The 17,927-nt window shown below is 40.6% G+C and overlaps 1 protein-coding gene across 1 annotated transcript in view; it reads left to right on the top strand.

Moving 5' to 3' along the window:
• The window catches only part of LOC136364699 (BMP/retinoic acid-inducible neural-specific protein 3), a 183,786-nt gene that overhangs the window by 132,598 nt on the left and 33,261 nt on the right, over positions 1-17,927 (top strand). Inside the window, exon 6 of the mRNA XM_066324694.1 lies at positions 13,992-14,214. Coding sequence (XP_066180791.1) covers positions 13,992-14,214 — 223 coding nt within the window. The remainder of the gene's footprint in view (positions 1-13,991; positions 14,215-17,927) is intronic.

Here is a 17,927-nt window from a genome sequence, read left to right as displayed (position 1 = left end):
CTGACAGAAATTATATCTATATCTGCCCATAAGGAATATGTCTTATGCATTAAGTGAATTTACAGTTCTGTAGAAAGATAATAAAGGACTGTGGGACCTCCATGTTGCAGGACTACTTTGAAACCACATTGAAGTCATTAAAATATTTACAAAAAACATAACCCATAGATAAATTTTTTGAGACATTTTTCTTGGAAGCTTACTGTGACTTCTGAGGAACATCCCTTTGAAGGGCAGTGATAGAAACATTTTTAAAGGCGTAATGAACCAAAATAACACCTGAAAGCAAATCTGACAGGATGAAGGGAATGTCCTTCAAACGCTGGCACTTACAGAGACAGCTGTGGAGTCTGGCTTTTTGGTTTATGAAAAGGGAACTTGCTGTGAAGGTCATATTTAGATTGACAATAAGAAACAAGTTACTCCATTGCAGGAAATGTGAGTCCTCCTAGCTCATAGCAGAGCCCAGTCAAGGTTTTTATCTCCTGCCCAGCAGAACAACTGTATTTATAGGATGATATTCTGGCTTCACTGCAATTTAGACTGCAAATGTTTCACCTTTATGTGGCACCAGGAGACTTTCAAGACTTGTGAGAGGAGGAGTTTAGGTTTTGTGTTCCTATGACAGGCTGGCATTTCTAGCAGTAAATCTATAACCCACAAATATACACGTGTGTTTGTATATTTATGCACATATCTAACATCTATGGTAGAATCACAGAATCAGTAAGGTTGGGAAAGACCCTTAAGATGATCAAGTCCAACCAGCACCACCACCCTGTTCAACACTAGATCATCTCCAAACATTTTTAAAACACTTCCAGGGTGGTGAGTCCATCACTGCTGTGGGCAGCCTGTTCCATACTTGACAACCCTTTCCATGAAGAGATTTTCCTTAATATCCAATCTAAACTTCCCTGGTGCAGTCTGAGGCCGTTTCTGCTCATCACTTTTAACATTTAAATGAGGTTCCTTGGAGCTGTGTATATAAATGTCTGACCAGAGGATCTCTGCTCCTCACCAATTCCATCTCCACACTGACGCTTATCCCTGTCCTCTCCTTCTTGCAGAGGCCATGGCTGAGAGGAGCTATCCTTGCAGCATTCCTCGCTTCAAAAAGAAATCCTCCAAACCCACCCCTCCCACCCCAAAATCTACCCCACTGCCAGAATCATCCGAATTTTCTTCCCTGAGGCTTCTGTAGCAGCTGGATTGTTCCACCTCAAGTTGCCTGTCCAAAAGGAAGTCTGAGCCTCCTTTCCTCCTTGAAAAACAGACCATACATTGCAGAAAACACACATTTCTTTCCTTCCTTCCTTCCTTCCTTCCTTCCTTCCTTCCTTCCTTCCTTCCTTCCTTCCTTCCTTCCTTCCTTCCTTCCTTCCTTCCTTCCTTCCTTCCTTCCTTCCTTCCTTCCTTCCTTCCTTCCTTCCTTCCTTCCTTCCTTCCTTCCTTCCTTCCTTCCTTCCTTCCTTCCTTCCTTCCCTTTGTCCTTCAGAAAGTTTAAAGGATAAATCCTTTGCTTTGGAGAAGGACATATTTTAATGATCAGGAGAGCTGGCTGATTTAGCCTAAATTGGAGGGAGAAGGGTAAGGAAAATTCAGATTTACTATCTCTTCTCTGAAGAAATAAAGCTGTTTCCAGCTGCAGTCTTCTGCTTCTTTGAATTGGATTATTTTCAAACATATATTTCTTGGAACACAGCTGCTACTTCTTTGACAAATTGAGTAATGCATCACAAAGAACTAAAATTCATGGCAACATAAAAACAAATATATGTTCATTTTAGCACTTTGTTTTCTCCAGGCTTCTGAATCATGGTGGGATATTTTTAAAAATATCTATCTTTTATAAATCTCTTTAATAACATCTACACAATATTGAGGCAGCACTTTAATGAACAGCAATCACATCCAAGCATTTGAAATGTGGGTCCCGTGGTTTATATCCTCTCAGACTTCCAGCTTTGTGCTCTCAGATCTTGATTTACAGCTGACAATGGTGTTTGACTCGCCATCATATTTACTGCCCTGATTAAAATTAAAAAAAGACATTGTTATGGAACAGCAATGATAGCAGTGGTGGGTAAACTGTTGGAGCAGCAACAGGTTTTCACAAACAGTGTAGAAAAATGAGTGATGAAATGGGGATTAGGAAATCTTACCCACCAGAACTCTCACCCCTTGTACTAATTGCAGCTCCCACTCAGGACTCCAAGGAGAGTGCAGTTGCCTGGAGCAATAGTCAAAATTATCTTTATTATTTGTAATAAATGGCAATAATTAAATCTGGGGTCTGTTGTGCTAACTGCCCTATGAAGATATAATAGGAGCCAGGCCTCTCCTCTGAAGAGCTTGCAGTGTAAACAGAAAAGTCTGTTGAAGCATAGCAGAGATTAAGATTTATGTACAGGATGTTACACAATATAGAGACAGCTACTTTGAATACATCAGCCAGGAATAATCTTTCAATAACTGCAAAATTATTTTTTACTTTTTTACTTTTTTTTTTTTTTTTTTTTTTTTTTTTTTAAGGAATGCAGTAAAGCGTTTAACTTTCATTTTGAAATACTTATTAATTTTTTAAATTTTTTACTTCATGACTTTGATGTTATAATATGAAACTAAAAGTTGACATAGCAACAAAAACATTTCTATTCAGTCAAGGTGAAGTACTTTGACTGATTTAAAGCAAAGTAAATGAGGAATGCTTTGCTATGCTCCTTTAAGATGATTTCAGAGGAATTACAGGCATTTGGGAAAATTTAGAAAATTCCTAAAAATTTAAGATCGCTTTGAATTGCTAAAAAATCCTTTCAGAAAATGGCTTTTCTTTTCTTTGTATAGTTCTACCTAAAGAGCCTATTTTTGACATGAATAGCTTTTGCAGCTTTCCTTGGCTGTTGTGTGTGATGAACTGGCAGTCTTCTTTTCAACTCCTAACCTGTAAGAAGAACCAGCTGGTATTTATATTAAATAATAGCCATATTTACAGCACCAGCAGATCATCAGAACTGAAATGGCCACACAGGAGGTCTGGCTGACTTTGGTGCTCCGTGTCACCTTTTCTGTGGAGAAATAAACTTCTGGATCTACTCGAGATATTTCCTAAGGTTTTTTTCAAGGAGAGCTTCTGGTCTGAATGCTCTTGTTGGTTCTGTTTTTCCCTTATGCAATATTATCTGTTTACTTTGGCTTGCTGTTAGAAGAAATTGTGCCAAAGGAAGGCTGGAGTCATATTAAAACCAAGGTGCAGGCAAATGATTAGCAGAGACAAGGAGACAGGTTACTTTGAAGGAAAAAATGAAACAGGAATGAACTAAAACTGCACTGATTTTTTTTTTAATTTAATGTAAAGTTTTGAGTTCCTTAAGTAGTTTGGTTTTGTTTTTTTTTTTTTTTTTGTCTGTTGGGCAGTAATCTGGAAAGGCATTATTACAGACATATGCCTCTGGAATATCATTTCATGGACGGGGTGAAGCTCAGAGAGGAAAAGGCACAGCTGGAATGAATCAGGAGTCACACAGGGTTCAGCCTGTGTGGAAGAGGGGGAATCTTTCCCAGTGATACACAGTGCAGGGTGACATCAACAAGAGCAAAAGTAGAAGATGGGAGATGGAAACCCATCCTAGGTGTGCTGCTCAGATGTACCCCATGTGTGAAATCAATGGGACGAGGTGGAAGGGAGTTGCCTTCTCTGCTATGGAGTAGCCTGGATGTTCAGAGCTTTGCTCTGGGATGGACAACAGGGATGAGAATTTATGGGTCAGGGTCAGAAGAGAGCCAACAAGGGTGGGAACCTGCTACAGACCACTCAGTCAACGTGAATAAGCGGATGGAACCTTCCCTAAGCAATTCCAGGATGTGCTGGGATTACGGACCCTGCTTCTCGTGGGGAACTTTAATCTCCCTGACACGTGCTGAAAAATCAACAGTGGGACACAGGCAGTCACGGAGGTCTTTGAAGGGTGTCAGCAATAGCATCTTGGTACAGGCACTGAGTCAATCAAAAGGAGTGACACAGAGCTGGGCTGACTTCTCCCTAACAAAGCACTGCTACTTGGGGAGGGAATAATCCATGGGCAGCCCTGTCTGTAGAGGATATGGTCAGGATTTGGAAAGCACAGGGTAGGAGAGCAGCAGAGCTTAGACCTGGGCTTCATGAAATCATCTTCACCCAGTTGTGGGAACTGGGAGAAGGTGTTCCCTCTGAAAAAGCTCTGAAGACAAAGGAGCTCTGGAAAGCTGGCCAGATTTTCAGGACAGCATCTTCAAGCAGAACTGTCCATTCTCACACTCAGGTCATATACTGAAATTTTAGGGATTTGCTAAAAAGGGCAACTCAAGGCAGACTTCTAAAGCAAAAATGCAGCAGTACAGGAGGTGCAAATAGGGACAGGCTACCAAGGAAAAGCTCAGGAACTCTGTCCAGGCATTCAGAGATAGTGATGGGAAAAGCTACCTCCAGTGCTTGCAAGGGATGCCAAGAGGAATGAGAAAAGCTTTTACAGTTGGAGGAAAAAGATTAAACAAGGAATTGTGGGCCTGCTGCTGAATGGGTTGAGTGATTTTGGGATTTGTTTCAGAAGTACTTGATGTGTTTATTTGCCCTCAGCCTTCACCAGCAAATACTGCAGGTCCTTGAGCTCAGGAGCAGGAGGCATGGGGGAAAGGAGGCACCAGGAGTGAAAAACAGAGCAGTCAAGGGTTACTGGAGAGAACCTGACCCCTTGCAGTCCATGGGAGTCAATGGGCTGCATCTGGGGTTTTGAGAGATGAATGATATCCTGGTAAGGTCTCCTAGTTTTGAAAGATCATGGAGACTGGGGAATATCCCTGATGACTGGAGAAAGGCAAATATTACTCTGATCAATAAAAAACCAAACCAAAACAAAAAAATCCAAAAAATCACCAACCAACCACAACTACAAAAAAAAATACTCCATAAAAAAAACCCCAAAAAGTGCCTGAAAAGACCAACCAGGGAATTATTGATTGACGGGATTCACTTTGGTCATTGGGAAAATCATGGAATGAGTCCTCCTGGGCAAGATTTTTGGAGATGTATGGGGTTTATCTGGCAAGGTTTTGGCAGTGAGGAACTGCAAGGGTGGCCTGTGTTGAGAAGAGACCAGGTGCTACTCCTTGTCAAGACAGAGTCAATGCCAGCCTCCCCCAAAACTGGGCACCCCTGCCCAAAGCTGGCCCTGTCAGTGACACTTGTGGCACCTCTGTGAGACCCTCTGGGAGAAAGGGTAAACACTGCACAGCAGCTGTGGGAGAGAGGAGGCAGAGAGGTGAGGAGAGAGAAGAGATGAAAGAAACAGCCCTGCTGGCACCCAGACTGATGATGGTGATGCCTTGGGAAGGCTGACCTGAAACAGACTGGACAGAGCAAGAGAATAAAGCAGGGATTCACTGAAAGGCCTTTAGGATACATCAAGACAAGGACATCAGGACCTGACCAGGGCTACACCCAAGGTGCACTAAGAATGGTCACAAAATGGATGACTGGTCATGAGATCTTACATTTTTATAAGTTTTGGTCCATTTGCATATTGGGGTTTAAAGGTAAAGCTTAAGGGATCAAAGGAGCAGGATGGGAGGTGCTGGAGGTTCTCCTGCAGCCTGTGGAGATGTCCATGGGGAGGCAGGCTGTCCCCTGGCAGCCCGTGGAGGTCCGTGGTGGAGCAAACACTCTGCATCCCATGGTGGACCCCACTCCTCTGTAGGTGGAGGTGCCCTGAGAGAAGGAGAAGCCCAAGCAGGAGCAGGTTTTGTGGACCAGTGTGTTCTCAAAGGATTGTACCCGGTGGGAAAGACCCAGTGAAGGACTGTACCCACCTCTGGAGTAGTGGAACAGTACGAGGAAGGATTGTGAGAGAAAAAGTCTTATGGACTGACCGCAGCCTCCCTCCTCCATTATCCTTCAATAGGTGTGGGGAAAAGGAAGTGGAGGATTTGGGAATGTAGGAGTGAAATGGAGCATTGGAAGTAGGAAGGGCTGGGATGAAGGTGGTTTTATTTTGTCTTTTTTTTTCTCCTTACTATCCTACCCTATTTTTAACTGACAATATATTAATACTCCCCATGCTGAGTCACTTTTGCACATATAGAGAGAGGTACTTTGAATAAACCAGCCAGGAATAATCTTTCAGTAACTACAAAATTACGGTTTGTTGTTGCTGAATTTTTTTTTGGTGTTTTTTGTTTGTTTGTTTATTTTTGTTTTTTAGGAATGCAGTAAAGTATTTACTTCATTTTGAAATATTCATTAATTTTTAAAATTTTTTACTTCATAACTTTGATGTTATAATATGAAACTGAATGTTGACATAACTACAAAAAACATTTCTATTCAGTCAAGGTGAAGTATTTTTGACTTATTCAAAGCAAAGCAAACAAGGAAAATTTTGCAATGTTCCTTTCAGAGGAATTACAGGCATTTGGGAAAATTCAGAAAATTTCTAAAAGTTTAATATAACTTTGGAATGCTAAAAATCCCTTCACAAAATGGCTTTTCTTCGCACAGCTCTACTTAAAGAGCCCTCTTGGTGGTGACATGAATAGCTTTAGCAGTTTTCCTTGCCTGTTGTGTGTGATGAACTGGCAGTCTTCTTTCCAACTCCTAACCTGTAAGAAAAACCAGCCAGTATTTCTATTAAATATAAATAATTCTGTAATAATAAGGCTGTAATTCATAAGTGGGATCTCCCCATCCTTATCTCAATCTGGGAACTTTTTATCTCATGTTGTCACCCTGGGGAGTGAGAGAGAAGCGTGGGGGTCATCTGGCAGCCAGCAGAGGTGAAGGGAGAGCAAGGGAGAAGATGACAAATCATCTGTGACCCATCTCGTTCTCTCCATGACAAAATGCTGATTTATGGATGTGAGGAGAGAAATGGGTGTAATTTACTTCACTTTTAGCGAGGCTCTCCAAATGGAATCTGGTCACACAAATGGATTTTTGCCCATCTGTTTGTCCTTCCATCCGCAGCACTGTGTCTCACCCTGGGTACCAGAATGTTGTTGGAGACAGAGTTAGGGGGTCATGCATCCTGTCTGAAAACTGGTGGCAAATGCAGTACAGCCGGGGTCTATCCCAGATACAGATATCCCAGGGTATGCCCCAGGCCTTGTTCTCTTTACTTTCTTTAACAATGACTTGGAGAAAGTGCACTCTCAGATGTTGCCAGTTAGAAGGAGTGAGACAGAAGTCTTCCAGCCCAGGGCTGCATACAGGAGGTCCTGGACAAGCTGTTGGACCAGGACAACAGGAGCCTGGTGAAGCTCCACAAGGCAAAAAGAAAAATCCTGCTCTGGACAGGCAGAGCATCAGCTGGGGCTGGATCTGCCTGGCCAGGAGCAGCTCTGCAGGAAGGTTCCTGGGAAGAGAACCAAGTGGCCTGACAGTACCGAGGCCACATTGTGGGTGCTACAGAGGAGAGCAGGAGATCAAGGATTAGCCTCAGTACTCTTCAGCCCACATTCAGGTGCTGCATCCAGTTTAGGGCTCCACAGTACAGGAAAGACTTCAGCAACCTGGAGCATGGTCAGGGTGCTCTCAGAGAGGTGGGGGCTGGAGGAGATGCACTGAGAGGAGAAGCCCCAGGAAGGGTTGGTCAGCCTTGGGCATGGAGACTTCAGCAAACTCAGAGCAGCCCCCTTATCTGCAGGGAGGGGAAAGAGAGAGCCAGGCTCTCTCTGTGGGGAGATTCACAGAGAAACAAGAGAGATTCACACTGGGTATGGAGAAATTTATTCTCCTTGAGAGCACTTGAGCCTTGATTGCAGCAATTTCCAAATCCTGGCTGGGCCAGGCTCTGAGAAAGCTAATCTGATGTTAGAGTTGACCCGCTTGAAGCACGAGATCATGTCTCCTTGGACTACAGACTGTTCAAGGAAATACCAAGTCTGATTTAGCATCTGGTCCCAGAACTCTGGTTTAAGAAGTGAGCTGGCTTCCTAAAGTATCAGTGCTTTGTAGAGAGGAGTGGTCATTTGCAATTCTCATTATGAGAGTGAGAAAAGAGGAAATGCAGTGGAGAACAATTCTGAAGTTGTCTGAAGCACTCTGACCTGGCCCAGCACATCAGACAATATCACTGATTGCTCAGACAGCATCACACCCTCACGTGTTAAAGACACGCTGAGTTTTATCACTTTGCATTTATCCCACTGTAACATTTTGTTAGAGCCAAAGAAGAACAGTTCCTGCATGAGGTATTACTCACTTCTAGGCTGCGATGGCAGAATTTGAATACCTCTAGAACAAGTCAAAGAACTTGATTGAAAAAGAGGATGTGTGTACGAATTACAGATGTACAGACTTTTAAGGGAGAAAAATGTTTTCTTAGAGCCTCATTTAGAGAAATTACAAACCAGCACATTACAGTTGCTCTCTAATGGTAGATTTTGACACGATAATTTGATGTTAAAAAGGGGTTTCTCCTATATACACATTCTTACTGAACTTTGTTAGATGAAAAAACCCTCTAAAATCCAAATCCTTGTTAATATTAGAAAACACATGGACTATATAAAATTGTTTATAGTATGTTTCAGTCAACAAAAATTTCTTACTTTTTTTTTATTATTACCAGGCTGCTTTTGCCTAGAAAACATAATTGCTTTTTCAAGGTTTGAATATTGTTTAAAAAAATTGAAATTGATTTTGGGTAGACCATATAATCCACAATTAGACAAGATTCTATATTTACTGAAACACTATGCTGTAATTTCCAACTTTAAAGGTTTTGTTTCCATAAGGTTATATTATTTCATTTTCATCAGAAAATATAACATTAAATTAAAAAAATGAATAATGCTTCATGGAATGCCATCTCTCCAGAAGCTGCCATTTCTGGAGACTGATAAAGGGTGGCTGAAATTTCTTGTGGGTTACTTTGCTATGAAACAGTTTTTTTTCTGAGCATATTACCGAATTCAGTTCTTATTGAACTGTGCTTTATGTTCTCCTAAACTGTATGTCGATTTTCCCCTCACTTAATTATTGTCACATGCATGTTGACATCAATTTCAGCCATGATAAGAACAAAACCCGGTATTCTCTTCCCTCTCATAGAAATCCATGTCAAATTTGAATTTTCCTATTTACTTAGGAAAGTTCTTCCTAAGTTTTCCTATTTACTTAGGAGTTCTGGTGTTCCATAAGCACATCACTGAGACCTCCCTAGATAGAAGGAGCTGTTTTTTATCCCCCTGCCCCTGCTACCCTGACTGCTGAGGCTCAGGCTCTTCCCTGCCTTTGTGCAGACCATGTCTGGGATGTGAGGAGGAAACTACTCCAATGTCCTTAGTCCTGAGATGATCTCTGAGTGGTAAAACAGTGCCTATATGATTTAAAAGAAAATTTCAGGAATGACAGTTTCAAAGCTCAGTGGTGGATTTGCTCTGTTTACTCTAAAGGAAATTAGGAGACAAAAGCGCAGTGATAAAATTTGGTATTTTCATATTTCCAGCATGACATTTCTGTCAGATGTCAGCCTGCAGTGTCTTTAATACCCTGGTATTTTAAATCCCCAAGTAGATATAAATCCATTGACCTCCAAAGGATCTTAGGAAACAAACTAACCCAAGACATTTTGGCAGGCTGGAGAAGTTCCACAAACCACTCAGTGGAAAAAAACCCAGAAGTGTGTGCTCTGTAGGTGGGACAGTCTTGTACGGGCCTTGTAGCAAAATACCATGGAAAACCAAAATATTCACAGCAGAGAGATTCTGTTCTCTTCCAAGGGAGAGTAGGCACCTTTTTCCCTTGTTGCGTTGCCTTGAGAAGACTGACCTGAAACAGAGACTGGACAGAGCTAGGGATAAAATAGGTATTAATTGAAAGGCTTTTAGGGTTCACCTTGGGCAGGACAGGGCCTGACCAAGGCTACACTCAGGGTGGACTTAAAATAGTCACAAAAATGGACCCCAGGTTACGAGGTCTAACTTTTTTATCTATTTTGTTCCATTTGCATATTGAGGTTTAATTATCCAATTACACCTTCAAGCTGTGAGGTCCCATCCTTCCTGTTCCTCCCTTCAGCCCACCATTGTTTGTGCTTTTGGGGCTGAAAGTTGTCCTTGGTGTTCAGCAGGAAAAGGATTTGTTTTGTCTCCCTGCTCTGTGAAGAGCTGAGTGACACTGAATGTGAGGCTCAGAACTGCAGCCCTGGGCAGCACAGAATCTGAAATACATGAAAGCTGAAACTTAAACCGTCAGTAGCAGAGCACTGTCAGATCCTTGGGTGAGGTTTCCTGGATTTTTCTGGCCTTTGCAGCTCTGTCTGCAGAATGGTAATCACTGCACTCAGCACTGACACCCAATAACAGTGAGGATCCAAGGTACATATCTGCAGCTTTAGGTATTTCTCACAGCCTAAATACATCTGATATTCATCTGATTTCAGCAGTAATGTTTGCTCTCATTATGATATTTCTCATTTATTCTTTCCCACTGAAACATGAGATGGCATTTCCATCTCCAGGCACTGTTGACACATGAAAAATTTACCTGGCAGAAAGGGGAAGTGAAAAGAGACGCATCCAGCCAGAAAATGAACTTTCTTGACCCACCACTTCAAATAATGTTTTACCTTTTTTTGCCTAATTTAGAATTAGTTAAGAATATATAAAATCGTATGGCATATACTACCCATGTGAAAATAAAAGAGGACGTGCTGTAATCAGATTTTATGGGGTATCAAGATTCATAGTCTGGTTTTTGGGGTTGTCCTGTGCAGGGCCAGGGGTTGGACTCGATGATCCATGTGGATCCTTCCCAGCTCAGGATATTCGGTGATTTTATGAATTAAAGTATCTATTTCTGTGGCCCCCGGGACCGTAATACTGGCTGTTAATCCTCAGTAATGGCTGGCACTGTGTGTTGATTGTTGATTAGAGTGTAATAGTTTAATCATCTCTCCGTGTTAGGAGTTCGTGTTAGGAGTTCATGTTGTAGTTTCACAGATCATGAAATGTGTCTGTTTAAGATATGGGCATATTATCTTCTCTCTCTCTGTTTTTTTTTTTTTTTTTTTTTTTGACTTAAAAAAAAAAATGCAGCAGGCACTATGTAACCAGGCTCATTTTATCTCTGTCTGTCCTTCACCTGCATTATGGAGCTCATTAGCAGGATCAGACAGGGCACAAGGGTAGTCGAATATGATGTCTATTACAGGGAGAAAAAACACATTTTCTTATTGGAAGTGCTAGTGCATTGCAAATTGAGGAGAGTAAACCCTCCTTATCACTTCTGAACACTGCATGGAGCAGTTGTTAGCTGTAGAGATTAGTGCCACCGAGCAGAGGACAGCAAAGTGACAACGCTCCTTAAATACGTGGTTAGAGCAATGTGAGGGCTGAAAAGGCATCCTCTGAGGCCATTGTCTCCTGAGGGAGCTGCCTTTGTTTTGGCTTCATGAAGCTCATTTTAAGGAGATATACCAGCGCTTCAGAGGCACAGAAGGGAAAAGAGACCTTAGGAATTAGGTAAAAGAGACCTTAGGAAAAAACAGGTAGTCAGTCAGGAATGTGGCTTTGAGATCTAATCCCCCCAAGGTGTCAGGATATATATTTTTATATATGTATATGTACACCCTCAGTCCTCAATCTGGTAGAACTTGTCTGATTTTTACAAGCTGCAGATCCGTGCTTTGTAAAGGACACCCTTTGTATCAGCTCAGTTAATTTTATTTCCTCGTTTGGTGCAGTTCTGTGGTTCCCTCAGCACTCTCTTCTCGAAGAGGAGGTCTCCAGCTTTGCCAGGCATTATTGTCTTCTTACCCCTTCCATATCTTCTGGATTCCCAACATGTCAATTTTAAAATCCCACAACTCCAAAACTCCCTTTTTGTTCGTTGAAGCTTATCAGGACCTGCCCAGCTAGATCCAAAACCTTGGTAGGTTAAAGACTAAACCAACAACAGAGCCCAGCTCCCCTCTCCTTTGGCAAAGGTGGACAAACCCATGACTAAATTTAATTAACACTAAAAAGAAAGTAATGTCATTTCCAACAAGGAATCAGAGGTTGGTAAAGTTGGATGGGGCTCCGAGCAATCTAATCTAGTGGGGGTTGGACTACAAATGTCTCTTCTGACCCAAACTACTAAGGGAGGAATAATTATCTCTTGGGAAGGAGAAAATAGATCTCTCTATCCAAAACTACACTAAGATTCACAGACATACTCATCTGGCAATGTAGAATTTATTAAATATTCCCATTAATTCAAATTGTTAGCTGTACACCCAGGAATGGATGTTCTTGCTGGACAGAGAATAAAAACCAACTTAGGGCATGAGGAAAAGGAAATGTTTCTTCATCTTATCAGCTATTTGGAGCCTTTTATCTTTTGCTTTTTCCCTTTCTTAATGTTTTCTAAGGACAGCACAGGGGCTGTGCAAAGAGGAAGGCATGAAGGCAAAATGAACAACACATTCCCAGAGGAATTATTAAAAACCACTTTGTTAAACATAAAATCATCATCTTTGACCCTTCACTTCCATTTTTTTGCCTTCAAGAAGACCTTTGAATGCCTTTTGTTTTGTTATGAGTCTTCACCCATCACAGAAAATACTCCGCTAAAGCGGGACTGTTGTATTCCATCACTGCCCTATGTCCTTCAGGATGTGGTCAAGGGCCACTGCAGCTTATTTACAAAAGATCTTTTTTTTCTCCATCCATAAAAAAAGAAAATATTTTTGCCTACTTTGTGTAAAAATGTTGTTAAGAAACCTAAACTAAGGCTAAACTAAAGGACTTATGAACAAGGATGTTAATGGAGTATTCTTTGATGCGAGTGAACGTTTTCCCCAATCAACCCTGGTCCATGAGCAACCTAAAATTACACCAATGTTAAATATTATGATTATTCTCATTTGAAGAGATGGAGGCTACTTCAGGCAGCAGCCACTTCTTTGCTTTCACATAGCCTGCTGAAGTGTAGACTCTCCAAAAGGAGCATCTGGCAGGGTGAAAGCCAAACTGTGGGATGAGTGACTTCATTGCAGAAACAAGCTAAAAGAAATAACTGGATTGTGAAGGGTGGGAGGATAGCAGCAGGCAGAAGGGCATCCAGGGAAACATTCTGATACACGAAAACAAGACGAAAGGAAAAGGACAAATGTGTGCATTCAAGTGTGCCACTTGTTCTCACATATTTTCCCAATATTTGGACCCCTTTCAATGGAACTTTATTTAGGTTCAGAAGTTATAAATCATTCTGCTTATGGAAATAGATTGCCTGATTAAAAAACTTTGTTAATAAGATTCTGTCTACACATCTTGTATGGACCCTGGAGCTACCAGAATAAGTCACAAAGCATGGCACGTTCACAATAACAGTGACCTTGTGATTGAAGGACCCCTTTCCACCACTTTAGAGCCAAAAAGAAGTTATGGGAACATTCTTGAAATGTCATAAAATTTTGAAGTACTGTAAAACCCTTTGAAAGGCTCCATTTTAATTGTAAATACTTATGAAATTCTAATTTAATGGCTTGTATCAGGTGAAATAACATATATATGAGAGAAATGGCCTGTAAAATTGCATTTACTTGCATGTCCTAAGTATTGGAATATACTTCTTTTAAGACCGTTTGTGATGTTCTTCAAATGAGTCAATAAACATTGATCATTAAATGCACATTTTCTTTCAGATTCCAGATTTGACTGTAAGAAACTCTGATTCTTATTTAATCATCATATTGTCCAGGTTGAGAAATAAGGACAATGCTTGTCTTTGCTCTAATAGTAATTTTTAAATTATATGAATATTGTATTTTGCTGGTTTTATTCTATTACCAAGAAAAACATAACCTTTCTAGTTGGAAAGACTTAAAATTCTCAATTTTAAAATTTCAAAAGACTGAGTTTATGAATATTGGTTCAAGAAAAAAAAAACAAATTAGAAGTTAATTTCTGCTGCAAGAACAACCATAGCTGCATAATTAACGATTATTAATTGCTTTCTTTTTTTTCTTCAGATGAATTCAAATTATTTATGAAGAGGCTGCCTATGAATTATTTCCTGAACACATCTGCTGTGATGCATTTGTGGACAATGGATTCTAATTTCCAACGCCGCTACGAGCAGCTGGAGAGCAGCATGAGGCAGCTCTTCCTCAAGGCCCAGAGAACAGTGCACAAGCTCTTCAGCCTCAGCAAGAGGTGCCACAAACAGCCCCTCATCCGCATGCCAAGGCAGAGGTAAGGAACTCGTGAAAGCCTGACAAATCCAAGCTGCTGGAAGGAAACCCTGAGAAATCCAAACTTGGCACTAAAAGTCTCCTCCAGGCCAAGGATATGGGAATGGTACAGGCACAGGGCACAGCCCTCATGTTTGTAGGAGATGATCAGCCACATCTTTCCATATTGCTCCATTCCTGTTTTCCTAAACACAATGGGAAAGATCAGAATAAATCCTGATTTGTTCCTGTATCCTGTGTAGGATAGGAGGCAGCTTAGAAGTGACATGAGCACAGATTCATCATCCCATTTGGTTTGCCTCCGTTTTACAGAGCTGTGTTTTCTGTGGCATTTGGCCAGGTGTAACAGTGCCAAAGCATTGTGTACAGAATCCTGAATAACTGCTCTGGAGCACACACAACTGTTTTAGGAACTTTGCGGGTCATTATTCAGTGCATACTACACACAATTGATCTCTCGTCTCGTTTGTCAAATATGAATTGGAAAGGTTGCCTGAGGAAAGAAAATAGAAGAGTTTCAGTCCTTCCCAGAAAAAGAGAGAGATCCTGAAAGCCAGCTAATCAAATCTACATTAGCATAAAGTGGGTATACTTCATTGCTGGTCGAAAATTGCTTTGTTGAAATTAGTACAATGACACTACAGTTAATCTCAAATGAATGGGCTTTTAAGGACATTGTTCTTCTGAGCACAAGCATTGTGGGATAGTCCAGTGACTCCTGCATTTAGCACCTTTTTCCATTGATTTTAGAGAAATCTAGTTTAGGTTCAGTGTTCCAGAACTGTCAGGGATACTTTACACTCCCCTGCTTTCGGCTCTGCCAGCTTGAGCACCATCAATTCCTCTTTGCATTTCGGTGGCCCTCCTCCTTCTTTCAGGAGGCTGTGCTTGTAGCTTTCATGCCCCCTTTCTTTTAAATATTGTGCTTTGTTCTGTGATCTGGTAGCTGAAACCAAAAAATTCTCTTGTGGGGTTATTTCATGGTTAGAAAACATTCTGCCAGGCAAGGTTGTGTAATCACTGCAGAGCCTCCTATCCTCTTGGGTGTGTCTTGGCCATGACCTGAATGAGCATCCTGCAAAGAGGTGATTCACCATGAATGACTTCTGCAGGAGCCCAGAGCTTCTTAAAGCACAAGAAGCAGTCCAGACGCACCTTTTTCTCCTGCCAAAACTGAATATAATAGATTTCGGATAATTAAAAATAATCAGGTCTTCTAAAATAACCTCCAGAGGGCTTTGGAGCAATGTTTGATTGCCATAGGTAATGGCAGTGATAAAGATGAAGTGAAATATGTAAAGTTGCAAGGATTGAACAAAACACAGCTTTCTTGTTATATAAGGGATTTTTTATCTCAATGCAGAACTTGCAACTTCATGATTTTTTTTTTAAATATAAAGTTGTGGCATTGTGCCAAAAAGATGTGGACAGTCTGGGGAAAATCCAAATAAAGATGATCCCAGAACAGGAAGCTGCCCCATTAGGAAAGGCTGAGAAGTCTTGTGTTTGTCTGGCTGTGAGAAAAGCAGGCTGAGGAGAGACCTTATTTCTGTGTGCCAGTATTTAAAGGGAGTCAAAAAGAAGATGGAGACTCCCTTATTTACAAGGAGTCACATGGAAAAGATGAGAGGAAACAGGTACAAGGCACTGCTGGGGAGATTTTGAGCGGACACAAGAGGAAGATGTTTCACAATGGAAAATGTTTCAGTCACTGGAATAACCTCTCCAGGGAGGCAGTGAAGTCTCCAATGCTGGACAATTTTAAGATGCAGCAGGACAGGGTGCTGGGCCATCTTTTCAAGACCATACTTTTGCCAAAAAGGTTGGGCCAAATAATCCTTGAGATTCCCCCATTCCAACCTGGAGGCATTCCATGATTCTGTGACAGTAAATGTCACTAGCAATGAGTCTTCCTCTTTTACAGGGAGTTGCACCAAACTTTCTCAGCAGTTTGATTTGGCAGTGTATCTCAAACTTAGAAATACCATCACTTACTTTTGAGCTAATTATGTCTCATTTTAGTGACTACTCCAATTTTTTTCTTGTCAGTACAGAGGGAGAGATAGGGCGTATGATGTAGTGATGAACAACAGATGACTCAAATATCAGTGTTAAAGCAGGCTTGGGAATACTTTGCCAACGGGATACGCTTCCTAAAAAAGACAGTTTTCAAAGGTTGGACTCCATCTGACTATCTGGGAAAACTGCCTTCTGACATCCAGGCTTTTATGGCTTTTAAAGAAGAGCTTTACAAAGAGAAGTGAGGGGAAAAGGTCAAAAGAAACTGGTTTAGTCTGTTTTAAAAAAATCAGATTGGTCAAGATAAAGTATTGGATAAAGGAATATCAGTGGTGAAAAGACCAGTAGTGAGAAAGAAAGCAGAATGTTGACAGAATAGTTTTCAGGTATTCCCCATTATAAGAATATTATCTAATCCAGGGAAAATACTGAATTTTTGATACCTGTCAACAGGTAAGTGAATGTCAGTGTAGAACAAATGCCTGAGTAATGTCATGGAGAAACAGGAACAATTGCTCAGACTGTAACATCAAATGTTTCAACAGACAATGAGTGGAATAAGAGAACCAAACCCCAGTACAATTTTTTATTATGTTCAGGAGAAGATAGAAATAAAAGCAAAAAAAACCACCTTTGTGATCTTTAACGTCCCTTTCAGCCTAAGCCAGTCTATGATTCTGTGTGCCATGGGTAGTCTAGGCTTCAAACAAACAAGAAGGGGAAATTGGAACAAAATGTCACTCTTCTCCAGGGGTCTCTAAACTAATTCTTCAGGTTAGTGTTTGGGCTCTGCTACTGGGTGAATTTTATTATGGAAAGAGAAATTAGATTGAGTTAATGAAGATATAAATAGTATTTTCAATAGTAGTTTTTGGGCACGTGTCTTTTCAGATACAGATTAAAGAGGCAATACTTCAACTTTTGATAAAGGTCATGGTATTGGCCTGAGTACAACCAATTCTGCTAATGTTTAATTTTACATCAAATATCACTAATCAATAGAATATATGTATAAAGGATTTTTAAAGGAATATCTCGAGAGTGAGGGTTGGATTTTCTCTTTCATGAAACTGGAGGTATGTCCTCAAAGTTTGATGTAATTGATGAACTTTCTCTGAGACTGGAGTTTTATAGGGATTTATCTATGCCAGAAATCATTTGGTCATGCCTGAAGGAGCTGCTGCATACGGTCAAGGTTATCATTAATTACTGAAAATAATAACCTCTTTTCTCTGGTCACAAAATTTCTTTCCTGAACATGAAACAAATTGTTTCCTGATTGTTTTAAATGGTACTTAATTAATGAGTTACACAGAATTACTTGCAACTTCTTTCATATTTTCTGAAGACCAAGACACTTAGTAATCATAATACTAAATTGCATTAATATTTTAATTTCTAATCCTGAAACCAAAATACCATTAAATCCTCTCCTAGCACCATTGTTCACAGCAGAAAAAAGACTCAATTAACTTGCAGGTTAAAGAAACTAAATTTTCATGTCTCCTTTTTGAATAAACTTTGTATTATCCAGCTAGAATAAAGTGCAAATAGTTTTCTTTCTCTTTGCAATTGTGGTCAGAACAATTCACTGCAGTACTTTTGTGTACAGTAGGTTGGACCCAGGATTGCAATTTTTATTTTATTCTGTTCACTGCAAATCTTTTAAAGTTCCAGATGTTCTGCCCAGCTTTT

This window comes from Sylvia atricapilla, chromosome 9 (genome assembly GCF_009819655.1).
Source record: "Sylvia atricapilla isolate bSylAtr1 chromosome 9, bSylAtr1.pri, whole genome shotgun sequence".
Classification (NCBI taxonomy): domain Eukaryota; kingdom Metazoa; phylum Chordata; class Aves; order Passeriformes; family Sylviidae; genus Sylvia; species Sylvia atricapilla.
The sequence above is the reverse complement of the archived record's forward strand: the minus strand, read 5'-3'. Positions and strand labels throughout refer to the sequence as shown.